The sequence below is a fragment of the Eleutherodactylus coqui genome, chromosome 9, assembly GCF_035609145.1.
Source record: "Eleutherodactylus coqui strain aEleCoq1 chromosome 9, aEleCoq1.hap1, whole genome shotgun sequence".
Lineage (NCBI taxonomy): Eukaryota > Metazoa > Chordata > Amphibia > Anura > Eleutherodactylidae > Eleutherodactylus > Eleutherodactylus coqui.
Window position 1 is genome coordinate 12,852,318 of NC_089845.1, and position 26,331 is coordinate 12,878,648.

General features: G+C 43.1%; 1 protein-coding gene across 2 annotated transcripts in view; it reads left to right on the forward strand.

Annotated features, from left to right (window-relative positions):
• Positions 1 to 23,629, forward strand: part of CTNND2 (catenin delta 2) — a 731,828-nt gene extending 708,199 nt beyond the window's left edge. For both annotated transcript variants that reach the window (XM_066579126.1, XM_066579127.1), the window contains 3 exons: positions 7,970 to 8,092; positions 15,597 to 15,670; positions 22,578 to 23,629. In XM_066579126.1, the coding sequence (XP_066435223.1) occupies positions 7,970 to 8,092; positions 15,597 to 15,670; positions 22,578 to 22,838 (458 nt within the window). In that variant the 3' untranslated portion in view covers positions 22,839 to 23,629. The remainder of the gene's footprint in view (positions 1 to 7,969; positions 8,093 to 15,596; positions 15,671 to 22,577) is intronic.
• Positions 23,630 to 26,331: the final 2,702 nt, after the last annotated feature.

A 26,331-nucleotide genomic window follows, 5' to 3' on the forward strand; every position in this document is an offset into this window, starting at 1 on the left:
TTCTTCCTCAAACAAAGAGGAAATGGATATCTAAACCACAGTTTGTTATGAATCTACTATCGTTTGACCTGACAAAGAACTACTTTGTCTTCAATGGCCGCTTCTTCCACCAGCTCAGGGGCACTGCGATGGGGAGTCCCTGTGCTCCATCGTATGCAAATCTGTTCCTGGGCTGGTGGGAGGAGCAAATGGTCTTTATTGAGAGCAATGCCCAGTGGACTGTTAAAGGGGTTGTCCCGCGAAAGCAAGTGGGGTTAAGCACTTCTGTATGGCCATATAAATGCACTTTGTAATATACATCGTGCATTAAATATTGGCCATACAGAAGTTATATACTTACCCCCTCCGGTGTTGGCATCCCCGTCTCCATGGCGCCGACCGAAGCCTTCTGCCTGGATTAGATGCGCTTGCACAGTCTGCCCTCTTCTGTCCGGCTCCAGCGTGCTCGCGCCGCAGAGGTCTTCTGCGCAAGCGCAGAAGACCTGTGCGGTGCGAGCACGCTGGAGCGGCCCCTTCAGTGGGACAGAAAAAGCAGACAGCGCAAGCGCGTCTAATCCAGGCAGAAGAAGGCTTCGGTCGGCGCCATGGAGACGGGGACGCCAACACCGGAGGGGGTAAGTATATAACTTCTGTATGGTCAATATTTAATGCACGATGTATATTACAAAGTGCATTTATATGGCCATACAGAAGTGCTTAACCCCACTTGCTTTCGCGGGACAACCCCTTTAATATCCCACTGTGGCTACGGTACATTGACAACGTGCTTGTTCTTTGGTCAGGGACAAAAGAGGCATTTACTGATTTGGTGTCATCCCTGAACATCAATCCCATCAATTTAAAACTCACGATGGAGATACAGGAAGAATTGATAACCTTCCTTGATGTGAGGATAATCACAACAACAAAGGGGATTCTCTCATCAATCTTATATAGAAAACCCACCACTACAAACAGTCTCCTATCCTGGGAAAGCTCCCACCCGTACCCCCTGAGAAGGGGTATCCCTAAAGGTCAGCTCTTACGCCTAGGCGAAACTGTTCAGAAGTGGACGACTTTAAATCAAAGGGTGTGCAACTAGGACAGAGATTTGCCAAAAGGCGCTATCCAGAGAGAATCATCAATGAAGCTTATAAATATGCAGAAGAACAAAATAGATCCAGCCTCCTAGTTCCGAGAAAAAGGGACACAGATCATACCATACATATTACTACATTTGACAACGGGGTACCCTACATGAGAGATCTATTAACAAAATATTGGGGTATCCTGCAGGAAGATCCGGACTTAAAAGAAATTCTTCCTAAAAATCCCTTACTGACATTCAGACAAGGAAGAAATGTAAAAGACATGTTGGTTAAGTCACCTCAAACAACTGAGATCCTCCACTTGGTTGAATAAGCATTGGGGACTTTCCCCTGCTCTGACAGGCCACTGTCGTTTCACCCAGTGGTCTTGTTTGGCCCTAGAGTCCCAGAGGCACATAAACACGGATATTTTGTGTACCCACTTTGTTGGCCTAATAGGAAATTGACTATTTTTATATGAACACACATATCCCATTTATGTTCATGACAGTGTGTCTTCTCCAAGACCAAAGCTATGGTTTCGTATTCTTCTTTCATTTTGGTGGTGTGGGCAATTGGTATTCACTAGAGATGAGCGAGCGTACTCGGAAAAGCACTACTCGCTCGAGTAATTTGCTTTATCAGAGTATCGCTGTGCTCGTCCCTGAAGATTCGGGTGCCGGCACGGAGCGGGGAGCTGCAGGGGAGAGCGGGGAGGAACGGAGGTAAGATCTTTCTCTCCCTCTCTCCCGCCCGCTCTCCCCTGCTCCCCACTGCGACTCACCTGTCAGCCGCAGCGGCACCCGAATCTTCAGGGACGAGCACAGCGATACTCGGATAAAGCAAATTACTCGAGCGAGTGGTGCTTTTCCGAGTACGCTCGCTCATCTCTAGTATTCACCCATATATGTTTCTATTGTTCAAAAGAACACATTTCAAACTGCGCTTTGAACTGTCAATAAATAGACGCCAATTGTCAGGAACATATTGAGGAGGTCTCATGTTTATCATGAGTCTTTTAATATCTTTACAAAATACTAGATTGTTTTCTTTACAGAATAATGGTAGCAAATCTTTTTCCCTCTTACGGTAGAATGTTATTTTTGTTCCACGTTCAAGTACATTCTTGTCCTTCAATCAACAAGCAAGTAATTCAGCAGTTTCTTTTGAAAGGCTAAGGTCTCTGATTAAGTCACTCAACTCACTTTGATTAAAATGCTGGGGACATCCCGAAAGTTCAACATAGTCACTGTCACTGCCATGTTCTGAAAGATCTGGTAACTCATGAAAGGTAGGAATTGGTACATTATCTGAGTGTGGGAGAGGGCGTCTTGCAGAGGGTAAATCAGGATGTGTCCACTTGCTACGATTCCTTCGATTCAGTCCAGTAATTCTCACTTTACAAAAATACCAGTCATCAATGTGGTTTGCTTGTTCCCTCCACACCATTGGCACACCGAATTTTAAGCTTCCTCTTTTCCCATTACTTCACTGTATTAAGTGTTCAACACACAGTTTCCATACAACATGGAGCCCAACTTTTGTCTTGATCACCAAGCTTTATGCCAAAGTATGCATGGTAGAGTCTTTACTTGAAATGATAAGAAGTTGTCTCACCTTCTTAGCGGCTTGCGGTGCTTGTAGTCTGTGCATGCAGAGAAAATCATACTCACATCCGTTCTGCCATTCGGTCCTATGGCTTGTTCAAATGATAGTGGATACATGGGAATACGGACACATCAGATGATTTTTCTTTGCTTTATTCTTTCCTTAGGCTCGTACAATCAGGTACATGATACAAACAAGAACGCGTTTTGGCGCAATGCCTTGTTCACCTCCAAAAGGTGAACAAGGCATTGCGCCGAAACGCGTCCTTGTTTGTATCATGTACCTGATTGTACGAGCATAAGGAAAGAATAAAGCAAAGAAAAATCATCTGATGTGTCCGTATTCCCATGTATCCACTATCATATGCATGGTAGACCTGTTTCACGAAGTCTGATATAGGTTTTCTATTTTCTTGTAGGGTATATTCTCCATAGATGTAGCAAAATGCATTTGGGTGATTTAAACAACTTCTCTGACTGTTTATACACAGGATGGCCTCCTCCAGTCTAACACAACCACAGGCGTACTGCTATGGGATGCAGGGGTCGCAATTCCTACCCGACCCTTGCAGTCAGGGGGCCCACCGGTCCCCGCGATATATATAGATATTGCACGCTGAGTGCTTGGCTGGCTGGTCACGGGAGAGGAGGAAGGGATGCCAGCAGAAGATCACCCCAGTCGTCCTGGAGAGGAGAGGACAGCCGCTGCTATCACTCACCCCACAGCCGTCTCCCACACATCCCCACTGGCAGAGCCAACAGCAGCTTCCAGGACCTGTGATGTCACCAGTGTGGGAGGAGTCAGCGATCACATAGTACCCAAGTGTGTGTGTGTGTGTGTGTGTGTGTGTGTGTGTGTGTGTGTGTGTGTGTGGCCTAAGGGGCTACATAACAATGTTCATGTAGCACAGGAAATGCGTCAAATTTGGAAAGCTTACACCAAGGGGCTAGATCATGTATGGAAATTTGTTTTGCAGCTGTATGCAGCACGATTTAAGGAGAAGGGTAGTGGGGGCCCAAGCTGAACTTTTGCTCCTGGGCCCCTGAGCACCATTGTATAGCTACAACACCTCGGGTGACAAATGTACACAACCGTTCCTCACTACCGGTCGGGACAAACTAAATGTATGAATAAGATTGGTGATGCGACGCGGCATGGCTGGCCATGTGCTTGCGCCAAATCTATAGCTGATGGAGAGAAACTGTTTGCATATTCGTAAATAGGCCACATCTGCACTAAATCAGTTGTAACATTCCCGGCACCCAAAAATGTTTTCAATTTTGTTGGCCAGTGTTATGTATCAAACACCCTAGAGGCTCAATGATGATGACGTCATCACAGGTTCTAAACCAGCAGAGTTGGACAGCAGCCGTGTGCTTACAGGACCTGTGATGACACAGTCATGTGATCAATCTCCGGGGCTCTGAGCTCTGCCCCTGATCACATAATGGTGATGTCATCACAGGTCCTTCATCCTTGTGCACTGAATGAGGGATTACAGGTGGACTACATTCCCCAGTTTCTATGGATACAGCAGTACTCAGTCTGTCAGTTTGTAAGTGGTTGTGAGTCAGTTGCACATCTGTGTGGAGACTCCAATAAATGACACCTCACAAATGAGATATCCTAAACATGCTATCATGTCATCTCCAGTGCTAATGCCGCCAACACCAGTCCAGCCTTCATCTAATCATCAACTGTTGTCCAGTGTTGAAACTAACCATCTGTCATGCAAACATGTCACCACAGAGGGTTTAACGCCGCCGTGAAGCTAATGTAGCTTACATGACAGCGGCAAGCCATGATTTCACCTCAGCCACCAGCTGAAGTTTTTGCTTCTCGTGCAGCAGATATGTGAAAGCAACAAGCGAACATGTCTCCTCAGCGAGCTGCTGAAGTTGGTAAATCACAAGCAGCACATATGCGAAAGCAACAGAAATATTTGTGGCAACTCCAATTCCTTACAGTATATATTAGTAAGTGGCGAGTCGCGCCACCAAAAGAACTGGTAGTATCCCATCGGAAGCTTCACAGCTTTTAAATTGTGCAGTATGAGTATTGCTATTTTGTACATTTACTGACGTTTTGCAATGTTCAGCAAAATTGCAAATAATGAAAATAGCTTACTATTTGCACAGAAATATTTTGACCAACTCCAATCCATTTTCACTATATTATATTAGTAAGTGGCGCGTTGTGCCACCAAAAACACGGGTACTAGTTGTCTAAGACCTTTTGATACAACAATTTGAATCTGAAAACCTCCATCATAATTGATCCAGCAGCACCTTTTGATCTGGTTTCCATTACTTCGAATTGTTTCTTATACCGGTTTCTGAAGTGCATTAGACAACTCTTTCCTGAATTGACCATAGCTTGAAGCTAGTGCAAGCCAGTTTTTAGAGTTGTGCCCTGAGTTGCACAACCCCAACAAGTGAAAGGCAATTCTTCATTCCTCTTAGGTCTTCTTCACACAGGCGACAGTCAAGCGATTTTGTCGCATTGCTACAATTCGCATGTATGTGAAGCCAATGCTTTCCTATAGGTTATTTCACACATGCGATGCTTTGTAGCATACAAAAACCTCGCGGGTCCAGCGATATGCCTGCGACACGCAAGGTTTTATAGCCCATTTTTTTCCCTATGGAGCCTTCCTCTCTGTTGCATCGCATGAAAATGCGATTTTCGTGCAGTGTGATACAACATTGACAGTAGGAAATCCTACTGTCAAAGCCCTAATCTAAGTCCCGGCTTCAAGAAAAAAAAAACACATACCTCAGCTCTCCGGCCGCATCTTCTCCCCGGGGCCCCAACACTATTCTCCTCCATCTCTTCTGGCCAGGGATAAATCCCTGCCTCCTGGAAGTGCTGGCTGTGAGTGGCTGAGGTTTAGCCAATCACAGCCAGTGCTCTATGAACCAATCACAGCCATTCGAGTGCTTGCTCTGATTAGCTAAGCTAGTGCTTCCCAGAGGCAGGGATTTTCAATCCCCGGCCAGAAGAGTTGAAGATGATACGTGTCGGAGACTGGGAAGAAGATGCAGTGGAGCCACGGACAGCGCATCTAGGTGATGTATGCTTTTTTTAAAATGTTTTTTTCTGCAGTTAGGGTATATTTTCGGGGTAGGGCTTACATTACACTGTGTTGTCTTAATATTGATATTGACTCTAATTGCTTCTGCATAGGGTTCCATTTTGAGAATAAAGAATTGTGTTCCGAGTTGAGGGCTATTGTTGGGTTTCTCTTTAACGTGTTCTCTAATTTTTCTAATGATATCATGTCTTTTAATAATTTCTTTCCTTTTTGTGTTGTGAACCTAGCTCATCATGGTCCTCCCTATCACTGTTTTGTGGGTGTTCCATAGGACGAATGGATTTATCTCTGGGGATGCATTGACATTGAAACTCTCTTTAATTGCTTTGCGTCTACTTTCTTGATATTTGGTTATTTTCATTAGATAGATAGGTATTATCATGTTTTGGGATAATTTATGGGTTAGATATATGGGGGCATGGTCCGACCATGTTGCTATTCCTATTGAGGCCTGATGAATTTTTGGGAGCAGAAAGAAGTCAACTAGGAGCATATCAATTCTGGAGAAGGAGCGATGTCTCACCGAGACAAAGGAGAATTCTCTGAAGCTAGCGATCATACATCTGTAGGTCTCCTCATCCAGAAAGTCAGGGTGTGCGTCAATTTCCTCTGTGGGTAATGAGTGTCCTTCTCTTTATCTGAGATTATGGTGAAGTCCCCACATAACACCAGGTTGCCTTCCTGGATCTTCTTTATTTTTCTTGCCATCTTGTTCAGGAAGTGAATTCGTGCTGAGTTTGGCGTGTAGATGTCGGCAATTGTCAGCGAAGAGTTGTTTATTTTGCATACTAGACTTTCTGCGTCTTCAAGCTTGAGCAGTTGGAAATTTATGGTATTTTTAATGGTGATGATTATGGGGAACTTGGGGTGAGAGAACTTTGGGCCTCCTTTGTTCAGGGAAAGTGACTCCTCTGTGCATAAGATATCAGTTTTTGACTCGACAGCTTTCTGCCAAATATCCGATCTCTTATATGGCGAATTTAATGCCCCTGCATTGATGGAAGTGATTTTTATACTCCTGTTGTTGATTGTTTTCCATGCTGGGAACAGGAATGAATTCCCCTTTTTTTGTTACAGCCTACTGGATTTGCTGGGGGGGGGGGGGGGGGGGGGGTCTTATAAGATTTTCCACTGGAATGCTGAGTATTAATCCTTTTTGCAGATTGATAACATTTAACTTGGGACATTTCTTTGTAAGTGGGTGGATGTGTATCCCACCTTGTGAAGGAATCATTTTGGCGTGAAAAAGTTTGGCCATGTTAGAATGAATACCTCTTATGTTGTCTCCACGATTGCACCAGTATTAGGTTGCTTGCTGGTGCCTATATAGTGGTGCAATGTGGCCATTTTGTATGCTTGAAAAAGAAAGGCTCATTTCAGCTGAAATGTCACGCTTTATATCTTTTGGGCAACAGAGAACACTTGGAGATGCCGACGTCTGCCTTCGTTTGGTTTGAACCTGGCTTTGTCATCGGTACTATAGTAGATGAGACCTATATTTAACAAATTGTTTCTAGTGGGAGAGTGGTATCACAGAGAAGTGTGCGATTTAAGAAAAGCATTCAGCTAAACTAGATCCTGGGGACGTAAATGTTGACAAAAGGGGTCAGAGAAGGATGTTAAGAATAGTTCTGATGAACAGTCAAGGTGCATCAACAGGTGATGCAGTCAAGCAAATGCAACCAAATACAATGCTGGTGCTCCAAGTAAATGTCCAAAAGCACAACTTGCAGTTGCTTGGCTCTTATTACCCGTAACAGCAGACGACCAGTTGGAGTGTCAGTGCTAAGAGAAACAGAAAAGCAAGACTTCAGTGGGCAAAAGAGCAACAATTGGATTACTGAGCAGAAGAACATTGCTTGGTTCCAGATTTCTGTTTCACTGTGTTGATGGGTCATAATTTGACAAACAGCATGAATTGAAGATGCGTTCCTGTCTGCTATTAAGGAGACTTTGGGTTGGGATGGAATAGGCTGCATGACGTATAGCGATCCAAAAGGGTCTTGCAAAAGACAAGTCCCCATATGGATATTTTGCTGAAAGAATAATAATATTCTGATGCTTGTAGCCGGGCCTTCATTGGTTCGGAGTAAATAACATTTGGAGAAACGGCCCCACATGCAGTAGTGGTTCAGGGTGCGGAGAGCTAATGGGGCATCAAGGGAGAAAATGCTAATGTGTCGATTTTTTTCTGTTAAAGCAAGTGCCCCTGCGTCCCCTCGGGAAGTCATCAGCCTAAAGGAGAAGAAAGTGGATTATGAATCAGCCGGATCTAATGCCATTTACAAAGGAGAACATACTTCTAGGAAAGACACCATTACAGGTATGGTAATACATCGCTCCATCTCACGGCTCACCATTATTCTGTGACCTGAAACTAAACTCACAAGACACTGCTGAAGTGATATAGGCTAGATTCAGGAAAACTGGTCAGGAGTGGCTGATTAATACACCACACGGCACGTAAGCTGCTTTTTGTGAATCTAGCCTTTCACACAAAACGGAATATTCTGCACCAGCGTTGTGTTGGAGCCCTTCTAGGGAATATCTAGTCCCAAAAGCCTCACTGCCAACATGTAGAATTTATTGTAGAAATGAAAATAGCAGAATCACTTTGCCACTTGGATTTTATTGTGGAGTTCAGAAAGGTCAGTCCCGCCATATTACTGAGGAATAGTCCATCGCATCCCAACAGGTGCTGTCACATGGGCAGAATAATCCCGCTAGAACGCCCCACGGGACGCGGCTTAAGCTACCGCTGCAGAGTTTGGCACTGCATGCCGCGGGTCTGACTGCGGATTTTGATGCAGAATTGTAGGTAGACTTTGGCTGTTTTAAACTCCATATCATAATCCATGGGTAGTCCCGTAGAATTTGCTGCATGTGGAAAATTTTCTCACCACAGAACTATGTGGATTTTGATCCAAAATTGAAAATGACAGAATTCTGCTGGCAATACCACCTTAAAATCTGCATTCAGGCATGCGAAATCTGATGTGGATTTTACCACACTCACATTCTGCATATTCCACCGGTGTGAAGCACTCTTGGATATGATTCCATCCGCAAGCTGCAGAAAAAATACAGCAGAACTTGATCCGTGTTGAAAATCTAAAATCTGCAGCCGTTCAATTTATGCTGCAGATTTTCATACGATTGCGTGAAATACATGGCAGATCTACACCAAATCCATGGTCACATAAACGATGAAAGTGACAACGTTGCTTCGTTTAACTCCGTCCCAAAACTGTCCATAAACGTACAGCTGGCCATAGTTCCCGTATCGCTCCGTACCTGGACGATGTTGTGTATCAGGGGGCTTGGAAGCTGCTCCCTCTTTAACCAGAGCGGTATCACAACTGTATCTTACAGCAGCAGCCCTACCATGCACGTTAACTAAAACCCCCAAGTCCTTCTCCATGTCAGTGTTACCCAGTGGTTTCCCATTTAGTGTGTAATGGTGACATGTATTTCCTCTTCCTGTGTGTGGAACCTTACATTTATCAGTGTTAAACCTCATTTGCCACTTTACTGCCCAAAACTTATCCAGATCCTGTATATAGTGATCTAGGCCATGCTGATATAACTTGGGTATCTCCTGTATATAATTATATACAATATGTACAGGCGGTATGAGTTATACATCCTGTGTATAAAGTGGTCACTTTATACACCGCATGGAGCATGATGGTATAATCTGGGTATCACCTGCACAGCTGGTATAAGTTATACATCCTACATAGTGATATAGACTATGCTGGTATAACCTGGGCATATAATTACATACAGTTGGTATAAGTTATACATCTTCTGTGTGTAGTGATATGGAGCATGTTTGTATAACCTGGTATCTCCTGTATATAATTATATATGTACAGCTGGTATAAGATATACATCTCCCCGTTTATATGACGCATGCTGGTATATCCTGGTTAATTCATATATTTGAAAGCCCTCACTGACTGACTCGCCACTAATTCTCTAATTTCCCAATGTGGTACAAACATGAAATTTGGCAGGAGCATGCTTCAGGTCCTGAATAGGAAAAGTAAAGGGGTCACAACTCAAATTCACTGCTAAGGGTGGCTTCACAAGAGCGTGTTTTTGTGCATGCATACGCACGCACAAAAACATGCTTCTATTTGCAACATTGCATTCCCTATGGTGTGTGCACATGTCCGTGCTTTACAGGCATGTGCCTGCAAAGATAGGACATGCGTGCACCATTGGAAATGCGCATATTGTTTTCAATGGGGCCGCGGCTTCTGCCGGTGGCTCCATTGAAAACAATGGTCTGCCTGCACCCCTGCATTCTTTTTCAGGCAAGAGCTTTACATATAAGCTCTTCCCTGAAAAAGAAAACATTTTAGTGGGAAAAAATATATATATATATATATATATATATATATATATATATATATATATATATATATATATATATATATATGACACACACACCTCTCCGCTGCCGTGACCCCCGCAGGGATGAACACCTGCCGCATGCAGCAGATGTTTCCTTCATCCCCACTAGTTAAAAGAATTTCCTGCTGCTACATCTGCCACATCTGTGACAGATGCAGCAGAGGAATTCCTCAATTCTCTACCGCAGCTGTCACACGTCAGCTGCGGTAGAGGATTCTGCTGCTGGCAATTGATTTCAGGGAAGGGCTTTAAATAGAAGCCCTTCCCTGAAAATCAAGCAAAAGTGCTGTAAAAAACAGAAAAAAAAATAGATACCTTGCTTCAGCTGCCGGGGCTCAACCGCATCTTCTCCTGCTGTCCCCTGCACTGTGGTGCTGCTGATCTATCAGCAGACGGGGATTTAAAATCCCCACCTGCTGAAAGAGCTGAATGTGATTGGCTGAGGTGCTCAGCCAATCACAGGCAGCTCTCCCTGAATAAATGACGGGCGGGAGCGGTCTGTGATTATCTATTTTTTTTGTTTTTTAAACCACTTTTACTTGATTTTCAGGGAAGGGCTTATATTTAAAGCCCTTCCTTGAAATCAATTACCGGCAGCAGAATCCTCTACCACAGCTGACATGTGTGACAGCTGCGGTAAAGAATTGAAGAATTCCTCTGCTGCATCTGTCACAGATGTGGCAGATGTAGCAGCAGGGACTTCTTTTAACTAGCAGGGGTGAAGGAAACATCTGCAGCATGCGGCAGATGTGTTCTTCATCCCCGCGGGGGTCACGGCCGCGCCGGAGAGGTAAGTATATTTTTTATGTTTCTTTTTCAGGGAAGGGCTTATATGTAAAGCTTTTCCCTGAAAAAGACAACAGCAGCCGCGGCTCCATTGAAAACAATGCACGGACCTGCATTCACGCGTGTTTTTTTGCACGTACATGGTTGCGCACCTATGTACGCGCAAAAACATGCTCGTGTGAAGCCATCCTAAGTGTAATCATATTAGCACCCCTGTCTAATGTAACAAATCTAATTCTCCTACTTCCCAGTGTTGTCCAAACATGAAATTTGGCACAACCATTCTTCAGGTCCTAAATAGGAAAAGTAAAGGGGGCACAACCTGTTTATTCAATGCTAAATTCAAAAGTAAGTGCACCCCTATGTAATGTAACTTCTCAGTGTTGTACAAGTGTGAAATTTGGCACCAGCAATCTTTAGGTCCTTAATGAGGAGAGTGGATGGGGTGGCACATTCTGCAGAGGGACATTCATACATTCAGCCTGAGGAGAATTTAACACTCCTTGAGGGTGAACACCCACTTGCGTTTTTTTAATGCTGCGATATCGCCATTTATTTTTTTTTATGCAATTGTCAATGGGACTATCTAATGTTAAAAAAAAAAAAAACACAAGCGGGTGTTCACCCTTATTTGTATACATATTTTATCCCTCTGTTATTCTAAAGTAACCTTGACTTCTGGAAATTTTCCGTGCAAACACAAACACCTGCAGCAAATTAACTCGGGCGCGGCCGGGTAGATCATAATATATATACACACAGCTGGTATAAGGTATATGTGTCCCTGTATATAGTGATATGGATCATGATGGTATAACCTGGGGATCTCCTGTATTGATGATTGCACACTTAACACACAACTAAATAATGGATCGATGACCTGCATTCCATTTTAAACCCCCAGATGTATTGCTTAAATCCACATCAGCTTTTTAATAGTGTTTGTTAGTTTTTTGATGTGTTTCTGATTATGGTTCAAAAATGCAACAAAAGACATGAATACAGTCTGTGGGGCCAGAAAGTAATTTTCACATACTCCTGTTTGGAAAGCTTATGTCAAGGGGCTAGATCATGTACATAAATGTGTTTTGTAGCTGTGCGCAGCACCGTGTGGGTATGGATATAGGTGGAGGGCCCAAGCTGTACTTTTGCAGTTGGTCTATGAGCCTTAGGGCTAATGGCCACGGATGGATTTCTGCCGCGTTTCAAGCAGCGGAAATCCGCAGCGTTATCCTGCAGCTATTAGGTTCTATTAAACCTAATAGCTTTCTGCCTTTCAATGTTCACACTGTGGAATTCCGCATAGTGAAAGAAATCGCGGCATGTTCTAATTGCCGCAGAAAACCGGGGAGCTGGCTTCCATTGAGCGCAGCGGAAGTATCGCATGATTACGTGTCATGCACTGTGCACGTGCGCCGAACGGGTCTTGCGCGGCAGATCCGGAGACAGATGAGTATGGGATTTTGGGGGGGGCGCCATGTCGGACTCCTTTGCGATATTCCACTGGCAGAGTCCGACACGGCCGTGGGCATGAGGCCTTAAGCTGTATACCTGCATCAAAGGAAATAATTTTGTTATTGCTGCAGAGTTTAGTTATTGAGCATTGACCCTGGAAGCCACCAGTGAAATGCCTTGGGCTGCAAGCCAGGGGAAAAATTTGGGTTCAGTAACAATGGCTGTAATGGAGAAAAACGGGCAATAAGATGATACATTTCCCAATAAAGATGCCATAAGTTGAGAGAACAGAGGACTATTTTATTTGGAACAGAAGCTGGATGATTGCCTGGTGAAGGAGATCACATTAGGAGCAATGGTGAAGGATCCAAAGAGCACCCATTTGGCTACCAGGGAGTTACAATTCAAAGATGTGATTTGGTCGGCAGCGTGAAAATATAGATTCAAATCTGGGAGATTTAAAGGGGTTATCCAGCCTTTAAAAATTGATAGCCTTTTCTCAGGATAGACCATCAATATCTGATCAGTAGGGGTCTGCCACTTGCAACCCCTGCCAATCATTTGATTGAAGGAGCCATGGAGCTGGTGCTGTTTGTACTCAGAGTATTATTTATTATTGCTTCGTTGATGTGAATGGGACAAGTCTATAGTACTCAGAATAGCCACTATTAATAATATGGCATGTGAGTGTGAACAGGTGTAATGTCTTACCAGTGCTGGAGAGGAGTAGTAGCCGTGCAGGGTACTAGAGAGTAGTCAGGTGGAAGCCAGGAGTCAGTAACGAGTAGTCACGGTTGCAGTACAATGGATGAGGTGAGTAACGTAGTCAGGAGGAAAAGCAAGGAGTCGGTATTGAGAAGTCTTGTAGCAATAGCAGGCAAATAGAAGCTGGATCAAACGTTTGGGAGCAGAATAATCTCGCACTGAGGGAGTGGTAGGGCCAAGCTTACATAGGAAGTGCAATCAAAGACTGAGGCAGGGTCTGGACCAGGAGGCGGGAACTAGAGTACTGGGATCAGGCAACAAGGCTGAGGTGTGCAGGAGCTACTGACTGGATTACAGGAGGCCGTGGGTTTTAAGCCCTGACAACAGGCTTGTACTCAGAGGTAAGCATTGAAGAGACTGAAGGGGCCATGGTGAGCACCGCAAGCAACTGGCAGGAACCCACTGATCAGATATTGACAGCCTATCCTGAAGCTGGATAACCTCTTTTAAACCTTCTATTTAGAGGACTAGAAGGGAGTAGATTTATTGACACACGTCTTGCCAAAAACGTAACACTGTTACTTGATCACTTATATTTTAAAGACTTTTTTCAAAATAGCAGGCACTGCTAAAAAAAAAAAATCTACCTTCATTCTGGAACTGAGTTTTACTTCAGGATTGCAGTGGACATAATTTTCTGGTTTGTGTTTCTGGAAAGATGTTGCTGCTCAATCCTTTTAGGAGATGGACCGTTTAATAACTGGTCACTTCATATCAGTATTCCAACCAGCATTTATTGCAGCCTCTATTCAAGTGAAATGGCGACTGTGCCACTCAACAAAAATATTGTACAGCCTTCTAGAGTAACTGAAAAGGAACAATAACCTCTCTGCTCAAAGGGAAAGTAATGCTTGAATAAAGAAATGTAGAAAAATGTACAGTCCATCCCCAGACAGCATTTAGTACCGGTTGCTACTGGATATGACCTCCAGTAGTTCTGCCATGCACATTGTCGACATTTCCAACTGCGCACCCGGAGCTTCCTCTCCTGCAGCCTGGGCAAGCATGCACGGTGGAGTCCTCATTCACTGCTATTATGTAGAGAATTTCCCCCTGTACTTTAGACTGCACATGCACATTTCTGCATTCTGAGTCTTGGGTGTGCAGCCCCAGAGACGTCAGTAAGACTTTACTGCTGGATCTGACAGTCAATCAGCGTCTGCAGGTATTATTGTATCTTGACGACACCGGAAGCTAGGGGCCGACCTGGGTTTGCCGGAGTTAACGCCCCCTGGCAAGCCCCTAGCTTCCGATTGGCAGCCAGGATTCAGCACCAGGGACACTGTTATCCCCATTGCCCCGGTCTGTGATGCAGTGTGTGAAGCGGCAGAACGAGTTTCATCCCCATTGTCCCGGTGAGTGTCGACATGGCAGCTGGCCGGCCAGTCAGCTTGCCGGCCTCAGAGTCTGTGTCTGTGGGCAGCCGCCAGTGACATGCAAAGAAAGATGCCGGGGGGTGAGCAAAGTGCCGCGACCCGGACGTCACACAGCACTCCGGCAACAGTGTGGCCAGGTGCCTGCAGGAAGGCACAGCAGCACCAGTACTGACGGAAGTCGTGGAGACGCAAGCGGCACGGACATCTGCAGCTCCTGACACTACAGTCCACCGGTCAGGGAGAACACCAGCGACCGTGCCAGCGGATACGCCTGGAGCCTGCAGGGAGGGAGAGGTAGCTGCCCGCCGGAAGATGAATGTTGGCGCCAGCAAGAGGACACGCTGCCAACCGGAGATGCGACATCAGCAGCGGCCAGAGTGCACTTCTGAGGTGATACACTGACATCGACATCGGTCACAGTGCTTGGCTGCCAGTCGGAAGCTAGGGGGTCAACAGGGGGCGTTAACTCCTGCAAACCCAGATCAGCCTCTAGCTTCCAGTGGCGTCAAGATACAATAATACCGCATCTTACTGGGGTGGGAGATGGAGCACTCTGTATGCTGAAATGAAACCACCAATGGGACATTTCTAAATAAACATAAGTATTCATGTGTGCATCAGCTTTGTGGTCAACTCGTTCATGTAAACAACTATTCCCCATGTTGCTTTCTCCTCTAATGCTTGATTTGAGTACACTGCTGCACAGCGCCGGGGTTATACATAACCCGCGAGTCACAATGAAGCTCTTGTAGTTTTGGGGGAGTGACAACGTCTGCAGCACACAGTGGGCTGCTGGGAAATATAGCTATCCAGCAGTCACACGGTACAGAAGGAAGGACCGCCCATTGTGCACCATTCAGGAGGCAGCACTAACAGGGAATTGGGCTGTCAAAAAATGGGAAGGGGTGATATGCCGTGTCATGAAAACACCTCATTTACATATGCATTAATTACATTCCACGTATGTTAATCTTAGAGGGATTTATTGAGTTTTAATTGCATTTGTTGTTTGTTCTATTTTAGTTCCGAGCACCGTATCCACAGCTATATATAGGAACTCATTTGGAACGCCCGATGATGATGTAAAACACAATCAAGTAAGTCTTTTAAATGGTGAACTTGAAATAATGTACTTTCATCAAACTTAGTTCATTGAGACAATGGGGCATATTTACTCAGGCGCAAGAATGAAGTGTCGGGTAAGTAAACTGTAGTGTGACGTGTATTTAGAAGCATAAGCCTCTTACCACATTTGTCACATCTGGTGGCACCAGACTGGCAGAAATTATAGCTCAAATCTATACTCATTTCTGATCGGCCACCTCCTGTTTTCCTGACCCGAATTGGGGAGTTTGACCGCAGCGCAGGTGTCCTAAGGCACGCTCAGGGGGCGCAGAAACCTCCTGCAGGCCAGCCGAAAAAGGAAACCGGCCACAAATAATGGCACACGCCAAATGGTAATTTTGGAAGTTTTTACTTTTTCAAGAAAAGATAAACTCTAATGAAGAAATGTAAAATTATTTGTGGGACGACCCCTTGGAATGACTGAAAGCAAAGCACAACTAGCAGACTAGTAATGAAGAGATCTCTAACAGGAGGGGTTAGGGTAATGTCTCCTACATGCAGCATTGTTGTAGGAACGTCTGATTCAAATATAGTTTTATTCAGGTTTGTTTCGGCAGCAAGCATGTAGAATAATGGGATAGTCACAGACAAATCTGCACGTTAATACACCATTAAGAGGGAGGTCCTGTTCAGACAATTTCCTTCCATAAGTCTTGTTCCGACATATAGACATCATAGAGGGAGATCTCCTGCTTGGGACCTTCTGTGTACCAGAATGGAAAGAGAGAAACTGAACCTACACAGATATGTTTTGTAGATTGAAAGGGTCTTTCTCAAAACTTATTAGAAATTTGCTAGACTTTTCATTAGACAATGAATGAGCTTTATATGCTATATCCCTTTAAAGAGGTTATCCCACCAAAATCATTTATGACCTATCCACAGGACCCCCCAGGGATCAGGAGGAATGGAGTACATCCAGAGTTTGCCCAGTGAATAGAACAGCTCCGTTAACTACTGTGGGGCTGACAGAGATAGCCAAGCACTGCACACAACTATCTCTGCAGATAGGCAATGAAGCGTTCATCATGGATGAGCACTGCCACCCCAATAACCCACTGGATTTGGGATGTGCCATTCTCCAGATCCTTGGAGGTCCCAGCGGTCAGACCTCAAGAGATCAATCATTTTTCACCTATCATGTTAGGTAAGAAATGATTTTTTGTGAGATAACCACTATAATTAAAAGCTGGAATAACTTTACATGACATAATACAAATTGAAAAGTCATACAATAAAACAAAAGGTACAAAAAGCATGTATATTATAAATATGTATACCACCAATGTAGACAATGCTGCTTGGTTAAATGCCCTTGAATTACCAGGCCTAAAGGCTAGGGCTTTGTTTAGTGTGTATACCCGGAAGCCCCTGACAATTGCTGAGTGTGTCTTTTGGACCTCTGTCTGTCTGGTATACAATATAATAACACAGAAAATGCTATCTATCCAATCCATAAACTCATATCCATTTACGGCAGTCTATAGTGCAGATCTCTATGTGGCACAACCACGGGGAGGGAAGGCTTGCCTTCAGTGAGGGCTAGTTGGGTCTCCAGTGTGGTCTGCGGGAAATGTAGTTCAGCTGACCAGTTACACTTGGTCTGGTATTAGCACTGCCGCTGTGTTTACATGAATAGTGTGGCAAGAGGTTGTGGGGGGTTCACTTGCCTCTGGATCGCCAAACTCTCGAACGGAAATGGGCACCACACATGCAGAAAACGCTCAGGAGTCGTGGATTCTCTTTTACATCTGGCACTTTTCAGTTTTATTTTGTATCACAGCAAACGTGCAGCATACACAACAGTTCATATCAATGTCCATTATCACCTTACCTGGGTGTGAGTCTAGGGTTATCGTTCCTGTAGGACTCAAGGCCTTCACTCTAGGTATGAGTTTAGGGTCGTCCTCACTGTCAAATTCGAGGCCTCTACTAGTCCATACTGGACTTCCAGCCTAGCCAGCCCTTACAGCTCCCCTGAGCTGTAACGTCTGCTTGAGTGTGCAGGAACTGGTCATTCTATCTTAGTTCCTGTCCCACCCAGGGTGTTAACCCTCTGGTTTCTGGTTTCTTGCAGCCAGAATGCCTCTTCTCTAGCCCTCTGCAGGCCATTCTGCACACTGCACTCCCACAGTAGGTGATGTAACCCGCTATATACAGTGGGATATATAGCAGCCTTCCATTGCAAGTACATGTCTGGAATCCTCCCAACATATACTTCTGATAGAGGGCTCAAATCATGATGTGAACAGAGCCTAAGCTTAATCAACTGCTATGTTCTCACAAAATATCTTGTGTTCTGTCTTTGCATAGCTTTTGCGCAAAAGAAATAGATTAAAGAGGTTGTTTTGCTTCTAGTTAAATCCAGCCCACAAGTCTAAACAGCTTTTGTATTAACGCTTATAAAATCAATATGTTTCTGCATAATGTCTGCTGTAATAGTGGTGGTCCCAAGGTGGAGGGGCCCCGGGGCTTTAAACAGCCGTTCCTGAAGCCTGAGTGAATGAGACAGCATTACTGAATAGGTGTGACCATCAGGGGACATTTACAGAGGTGGACCGGACACAGAAAATAGAAGGAGCGGTTCTGGGATATCTGAAGATCGAAATATTTTTTTCAATAAGTGATAATACAAAAATGTTTATTCTTATAGGCTGCATTTAACTATAAACAGTATTTTTCGTGTTACAACTTTAATGAAATATTGAGTTATCTTAGATAATTGTATTGAAAAAAATGACACTTTGTACGAGAGAGAAGACACAAAATGTCAGGAGAATGGACAGAGGGCTTTTGGGGTGGCAGAGTAGGTGCACATACTCTGAGGGGAGCCATTAAAAATGAATATATATAAGGGTTCATTCACACATGAATTTTCCATCATTTCTGCTGTATAGCCTTGTCTATAACTGGAGCAGTAATATGTCATAGCCATGTATTACTGGTGAGATCCATGCTAAAAAATCTGCATCAGATTCCATTGTGTGAACAGGCCCTAAGGCCAAATGCCCACGGACGGATTATCGCTGCAGAATTTCGCAGGCAGAATCCGATCCGGCCGTGGGCATGAGGCCTAAACCATAAGCTGAAGTTTATGTCTGTTCAGAAAATAGACAGGCAGCAGCTGACAATCTCCCAGACCTCAAAGAAGAGACATTTCGGACTCATACAGAGTCAGACTAGTGATCTCCATCCTGTTCCTGCTGCTACTGGAAACTTACAAATTCCTCTGACTCTGAATTGCCCAGATATCAATCTTGCCATTCAGTAATCATTAAACGGGTTGTCCGGTTGTAATGTATTGATGGCCTATACTTAGGATAAGTCATCACTGGTAGATTGGCATGGACCCGTTGCCCCTTGCTGATCAGCTGTTTCCCAGGCTGGTGTACTGGCTGGTGAATTCTGCAGTGACCATGCTTGGTACTGCTGACCAAGTTCTCATTGAAATGACTAGTAACTTTGTCTGCAATGCGGTCTGGTCACTACAGTAAAAACAGAACTGTCTGTTCCTGCAGAAATAAGCACAGTGCACAAGCACACCAACCTGGCAAACCACTGAATGCAAGGGGTACGCAGGATGACTTACCTAAGGGTAGGCCATCGATAGTTTACAACCAAACAACCACTTTTAGCACTTTTCCGTATTACAGCGGAAGCTCTTTGTAGGGAACAGGAGGAAAGTCTACAAAAGAGATGTGGCCAGATCTCTAAAACCAACTATGTAGATCATCAGAATGATTTTGGAAATTAGTTGGGTTTAACCTATATTGGGGAAAGTTAGTTCTTTTACCCTTAGATCCTCTGTCTCATGATTTGATCTCTGATCATACTCACTTGAAAAGCCGTAAGAGTTTAAATATTTAGGATTTGTGGTCTCACCTAGGCGACGGGAGTTTATTTCCAACATCCTTACCCCTTTGCTAGTTTATGCATAATATCAGTGCTCGATCGCCATGTAATTCTTCTCTAAAATGTAGGAAGTTTGTAAAGCTTTATTATGGAAGAAACAATATGCTAAGATGGAACAAGAGACCATGCAGTGGAATAAGGCCTTGGGAGAAGCCTAGCTCCCACAATTGTATTTCTCAGCCCCACAAGTTCAGCATGTTAAGGAATGGGATGAATTTTGATCAATTAAGATATACTTATGATCTACCAGTTTCTTCTTCCAGTTCTTGGACATTGAAACACAGTCCCAAGCAAGATTCAAGGAGGTCCAAGCATAAATTTTATTGGTTAAGCAGAAAATCCTTACTGCCGAGCTGCAACCCTTTCCATTGGGAATGGGGGACAAATGGTAGAGATTATAGATGAGCGAGTATACTCGCTAAAGGCAATTGCTTGAGCGAGCATTGCCTTTAGCAAGTATCTCCCCTGCTCGAGACTGCAGGTTCGGGTGCCGGCAGCGGGCACGGAGCTGCGGGGGAGAGTCGAGCGGAACGGAGGGGAGATCTCTCTCTCCCTCTCTCCCTCCCTGCTCCCTCCTGCTGACAGCCGCTACTCACCGCTCCCCTGCGCCGGCACCCAAACCTGCAGTCTCGAGCGGGGGAGATACTCGCTAAAGGCAATGCTCGCTCAAGCAATTGCCTTTAGCGAGTATACTCGCTCATCTCTAGTAGAGATTTGGGGCTGATTTGATGCTGAACAATGGAATGATAGACTCACCTCCTTGTCAGTTTGAGAAACCCAGCAGCTCTCACATTTGTTTCTTATTTGTAGAGTATACAAACTCCCTTTTTACTACATAGAATGGGAGTCACTGTGGATTTGAGATGTCGAAAAACTGGCATGGAGAAAGCACATCATCGTCACATGCTGAATGCAAGGACTTGGGTATATTTTGGAAAGTAATACTGGAAATTATTAGGAGGGCATATGTTTTAGATACCTCTGCAAATCCTAAACTCACAGCTTGGGCATTCTTGGTGAGTTGGAGGTGAATGCCAAGCCCAAGCATTGATAGCAGCTTGTTGGATTCAAACTAGCCCACCCTCAGCCCAAGAGTTCATAACTAGGAAGAATGGGATCATAGCACTGGAGAGGGAGTATATTTAAAATGGTAATGGTTATCTAAAATTTGAGGGCATATGGGTCCTTTTGGTTAATTCACCTAATTTACCTTGTTAAATTTTGGGCAACACCAGACCACATTTATTTGGCGCTTTACTGGGTATACTAGCTACTAATTCAAATGGGATCCTAGTATATGGTATGTTATCAGTTGTTGAAATAATATGGAGTCTTAATTTTCGATTTCAATATTACTGCTAATTGCATGGAAACTGTATTAAGAATTTAGTCACTGTGTGATTCCGCTCTGCCTACAGGTATCTTTTTTAGTATTTTTCTCTTATTTCGTATAAATTGAATGATAAGCTCTGAATCATTATTTCTGAATATTTGTCATGCAGGCTAGGAACTATGGGAGAAATTTACTATAACCGGCATTTCCAACACCGGCCTTAGTATAATTTCCTCCAGCACACAATGCACCTAATACATGAAGAAGTCCATCCCCTCATGCTTTTGTAATGCCAGGTCTAACCTGGTGTACATTTCTGGTATAGTTTGCACCAGTTTCTGGTGTAAGTAATACATAAATCTGTCTGTCAGTGTGGCCACGGCCCCTCCCGACAAGCCTTGCTCACTTTTCGGAAAAGTGGCAAGGCCAGCTGATAGGGCAGAAAAGTTGTACATTTTCACAAGTGTCACTAGCGCCAAGTTGCACAACTTTTCTCCAACAGCATTCTGGTGTAAAGCCATGGTAACTGTTCCTGATGTATGTGGGCTTTGTGTTTGCTTGTTTGTGTTAAAACGTATAAAATCTTAAATTTAAAAAAATCCGATTTAAAAAAAAAAAAGAGGCCTTGTCCCCTCTCAGGTCGTTTCTGCTGTGGTAAACACTTGTATTTCCTGTGAAATTACGATGCTGGGGCATTTTTTTCTTAGAATTCTGCATTATTCTTATGGCATCTTTTTTTCCGTCAGGGTTGTTTTTTCTTTTATAGAAATATTTACTTAATTTAGGGCTCATTCCCATCTGTGTGAGGGCTAGAGCAACCAAAACAAACAGAAAAGGGAAGGAAAACGGAATTAGAAGTTTCCGTTCTCTTCACCATTGATTTCAATAAGTGTTCAAAAAACAGAAACAGAACAAAAGGGAACAAAGCATTGTTTTCGTGAAAACTCATTGAAATCAAATGGGGGAAAAATGGAAACCTTTAATTCAATTTTAATACAATTTTAATACAATTTTCCTGCTTCAAAAATGAGCCAGAGAGAGGTCTGATGCAGATGTGAATGAGGCCATGAATTGTGCTGTTTCTTCCTTTTTAATGCTAAATTTACACAGGCAAGCGCGGTATCTTGGCCCAGTATTGCACTTGCCAACGTGCGTTTTTCATGCCGCATTGCTTCTGTGAAATTGCTATAATCGAGTGCGTGTTTAACTGCATCAAAGGCAAAGGTTTCCCATTGCTTTCAATGCGAAACATCACATTTTATGGCATGCGAGTGCCATGCACTGTGCTTTAAGGTCCCATTGAAAGCAGTGGGCGAGGCGTTGGGAGGGAACGCCCAAAGATAGAAAGTGCTGTGATTTTTTTTTTTCTGTTTCCTCACAGCATCGCTGCGAGCCAGAAATCACTCATGTGAATAAGTCAATTGAAAAGAACGGATTTCATATTCTAAATAGTTTTGTGCGTTTCACAACGCAGGTGAATAAGCTGTAACAGTAGTTCTATTTCCAAGTTGTGACAAAAAGCAACAAAAGCCTCTTATCTAAACCATGTTCATATTTTACTTTTCTCCCATCTCATGTTATTAACCCACATGTTAAACAACCCTATTCTGCATTGATTTAATCTTCTTAAATAGATTTCTACACAGCCAATTCCACAAGAAGCTGGTAGAAAAGACTATGAGACCTACCAACCATTTCAGAATTCAACAAGAAACTTTGATGACTCCTTCTTTGAGGATCAGGTGCACCACCGACCTCCGGCCACCGAGTATAATATGCATCTGGGATTAAAGTCCACTGGCAACTATGTCGACTTTTATTCTGCTGCTCGCCCTTATAGTGAACTGAACTATGAAACAAGCCACTACCCTGCCTCTCCAGACTCCTGGGTTTGAGACGCAGATTCAAAATCTGTGCATGTGCATGCATAACATAAGACATTTTTCCTTGCAGATTTAATTTGTTCAGCCTGTTCCTTAGCTAGGCAATGAGTATCATTGTGGAAATTGATTATGGTATTTTAGAAAGCTGGTGGAAAGGAGTCTAATTATTTCTAGAAAGTTGTAATTGTCCTAAATGACATTCTGAACAGGGGTACTAAAGCATAGGAGAAATCTACTGTAACAGACGTATTCTGCCCTAATCTCTTACTGGTGCTTTAGGGATGGATATCTGAGTATATAACCCTCCAGATAGAAGGACACGGTTCTGGTGGCAAGCAGACTAGTACATTAAGCACAAGAGTGAAGTTTACATAATCTACGGGGAACAGTTCTTCACATTTTGTTTACTTTCCTCATTGTGAAACTAGGCTTCAAGTTGCATTAGAAGTTTCTTCTGTATAGCAAGATGTTTCTTGCCTTTTGTTAATGCTTTGTTGTAAAGTATTTGATGTACATTACTGATAAAGAGTGGACTGTGTAAATTACACTAATGCCACAGTGTTCCTTCATGAGTGGTTCTATATATTGTTTCATTTCTTCAAGATTAAATCAAAAATGTCAATATATTTTGTTTTCTTTCGCCCCGGTAAGTTTTGAGATAAAAAATGAATGAAAAAGACTGAAGTACTTTTTAGCAGTATTGTATGGTCTAGTATGTGAATTTTTGTGACAACTAAACAACTTAGCAATGTCTGGCAAATAGCATCATCATCCTACTTTGTCAACACAGCACTTTTTTTCAATGCCTAAAATTTTACATGTAGATATTTGAAATAGACTTTTTTCATTTTTACTGGTTTTCCTTATAATGATACAGTGTTAAAAGAAATAAATTGCAATTGTCATCTATATTTGCCAAACGTGTATTTCCAAAACAAAGACTGATAGTGCATCATGGATATTTCTGCACACGTGTGAATCGTTTTTCTCCTATGTGATCACATTTACTCTTCTACGTCTCCTACATTTTCTTTACTTCTGTTCAGATGTTTCTCATGTTTCTAATAGTGCTTTGGGCGTTTAGCATTTCCAGAATGCTAAAACATGCTAAACTTTCTGTGTACATGCATGAATCAACCAACCAAGTAGAATCATTGATTTCCATTGATTTGTGCAATCTGTTGTATTTTACGACCAGGTGCCTTAGAGCTGTGAGCACGTGAAATATACATTATTGTGTGATAACTCATGTTAGGTATTATTTTGAAAACGCTGTGTATTAGGGAAGCTTTTTAAGTACCCTCCAGTCAACGCTGGCAAACAACCTTGTCCAGCTATACAAATCTGCCAATTTTCAGAATAGTTTTATACAATCAGGACCAAAACCACTAAATAAAACAGCTACACACAACGTTATGTAAATGAGATCATCTGGTTTCAGGATGGGGACGTAAATAATAATAATACTTCAAAAATACTGATTATTTGTAACCCAATCCTCTGTTGGGATCATCCACCATACAACAGGCCTTGGAAATTGGAAAATTCCTTCCAGAGTTCCTTAGGTGTGTAATTACTTAGCTGGACTTATCTAACATACATGGCGATGTTTCTCAGCAAATAATAATGTAGGAACCCACTGTCCCACTTTGAAGGTGGGTCTTCAGTGTTACGGTAGGTTCTAAGCCTGTCCATTCTTTTATTGTGTATAAAAAATCACGTCATTCTCAAAGGCAAAAAAGAGCTTCAAGTGAATATTTTTTAGTGTTTCACAGGCTGCAGGTGACAAACTTATCCTTGACATTGTCTTCATGGTCAATGTCAGTAAATATAACAGACTGAGTTCTGCCTTGTTGTTTATATACTCTCTGAATATTTTGATTCAGAATTTTCTTTATACAGAGGTCCTGGTCCTTCTAGATACAATGGCTTCAACATACAATGGTCCTACCCAGGCCATTGTAACTTAAAACCATATTCAACAAAGAATGCCTCAGACAGTTTGGATCTGTAGTGTGTGCAATTAGCTGGAAGATCCAGCCAATTGGCATGGAATTTTGCTTGTAAAGCACCTGTATTACTGAAATGCTTTCTCTGATTGGCTGTCTAGCAGTGCCTCTCTACCGTATAGTGGGGTACTACATATTCTGTACATGTGCCAGGATGAGCTGCTCCTTTGGACACCGGGTAAGAGCGACTCCATTTTATTCTTCTAGTGCACAATGTTTAGAAGCTCCTATCCTCAACAAGAAAGTCAGTTGCAACTTCCAACAACTCTTTCTCAATCTTGTAGAACTTGCTTAACTGTATTAGTTTATTTGTCTTTTATTTCTATTTTTGGTGTCTTCCAAACAAATTACTAGTTTACCATAGAGTTCTGGTTTCAAGGTACAATGTTTTCAACTTACAGTGGTTGTTTCGGAACAAATTAATATTGTAACTTGAGGGATCACTATATTTCCTTGCAGTGACTATGTGAACCAGATCCAAGACGATGGAAACATCAAGCATAATTAGATCATATTTTCAGTACATTTAATCACAGCTTGTGGATACTATAGCATTTCAGTTCAAGCACAATGTTTTGCTATTGAGAGTCCCATAACATTTTGAATAGAGATAAGCGAGCAACCTCGGATAAAGCAGTTACTCGAGCGAGCATCACTCTTCTCAAGTAACTGCCTACTGGTTTGAGCGTGCTCGTGGTGGTAGCGTGGGGGAGAGAGAGATCTCTCTCACTCTCCCGCCCGCCGCTCACCCCCCCCCCCCCCCCAAGCACGCTTGGACCAGTAAGCAGTTACTCGAAAAGAGCGATGCTCGTTCGAGTAACTGCTTCATCCGAGCGTGCTCGCTCATCTCTAGTTTTGAAGCATTAGGGTAGATTTGTTAATGTGACTACATCTAGAGCTTGTAATAAAATGTGCCAAAACTTAGGGCATTCCAAGTGGATAATGTTCTATCCAATTCTAGACCTATTTATGAAGCTGATGCTTCAAAAAGTGTAATCCACTGTGGACTGCTTGACATGTGGTTTAGTGGCAAAAGGGCACGACTTAGTGGGAAACTATCATGGTTTAGAGGTGTCAATGTGCATCACGTTTTTGTCTGACTTTAAACAACCTAGTGGTTGGCTCAGTTTGCACCAAAAGTGGCTAAAGCTGTGCCATGCTTGTCCACTGTGATACATTTTGTGTTTTTGTAATCTGTCTGAATTTAGAAAGTTAGTAAGTCTGCTCCCTTGTGTGTTTGGATACATCTCCTTCTGAATGCACCTCATTTTGTGGTTCACCATGGTTTTGGGCATCCTTATTATAGCTTCTATGTACAATAACCAGGCTGTAACACATACACAGATGATGCATAAGCAACCAAAATAGATGCAAAAACACAGAAAACAAAGCTCACATGATCATACATCAATACATGTCAGCGCAATAGTATTCTTCTATGGAAATAAGATGGTGACAATCGGCATCTGGCATTGCAGGAAATGATTGTCAGCATC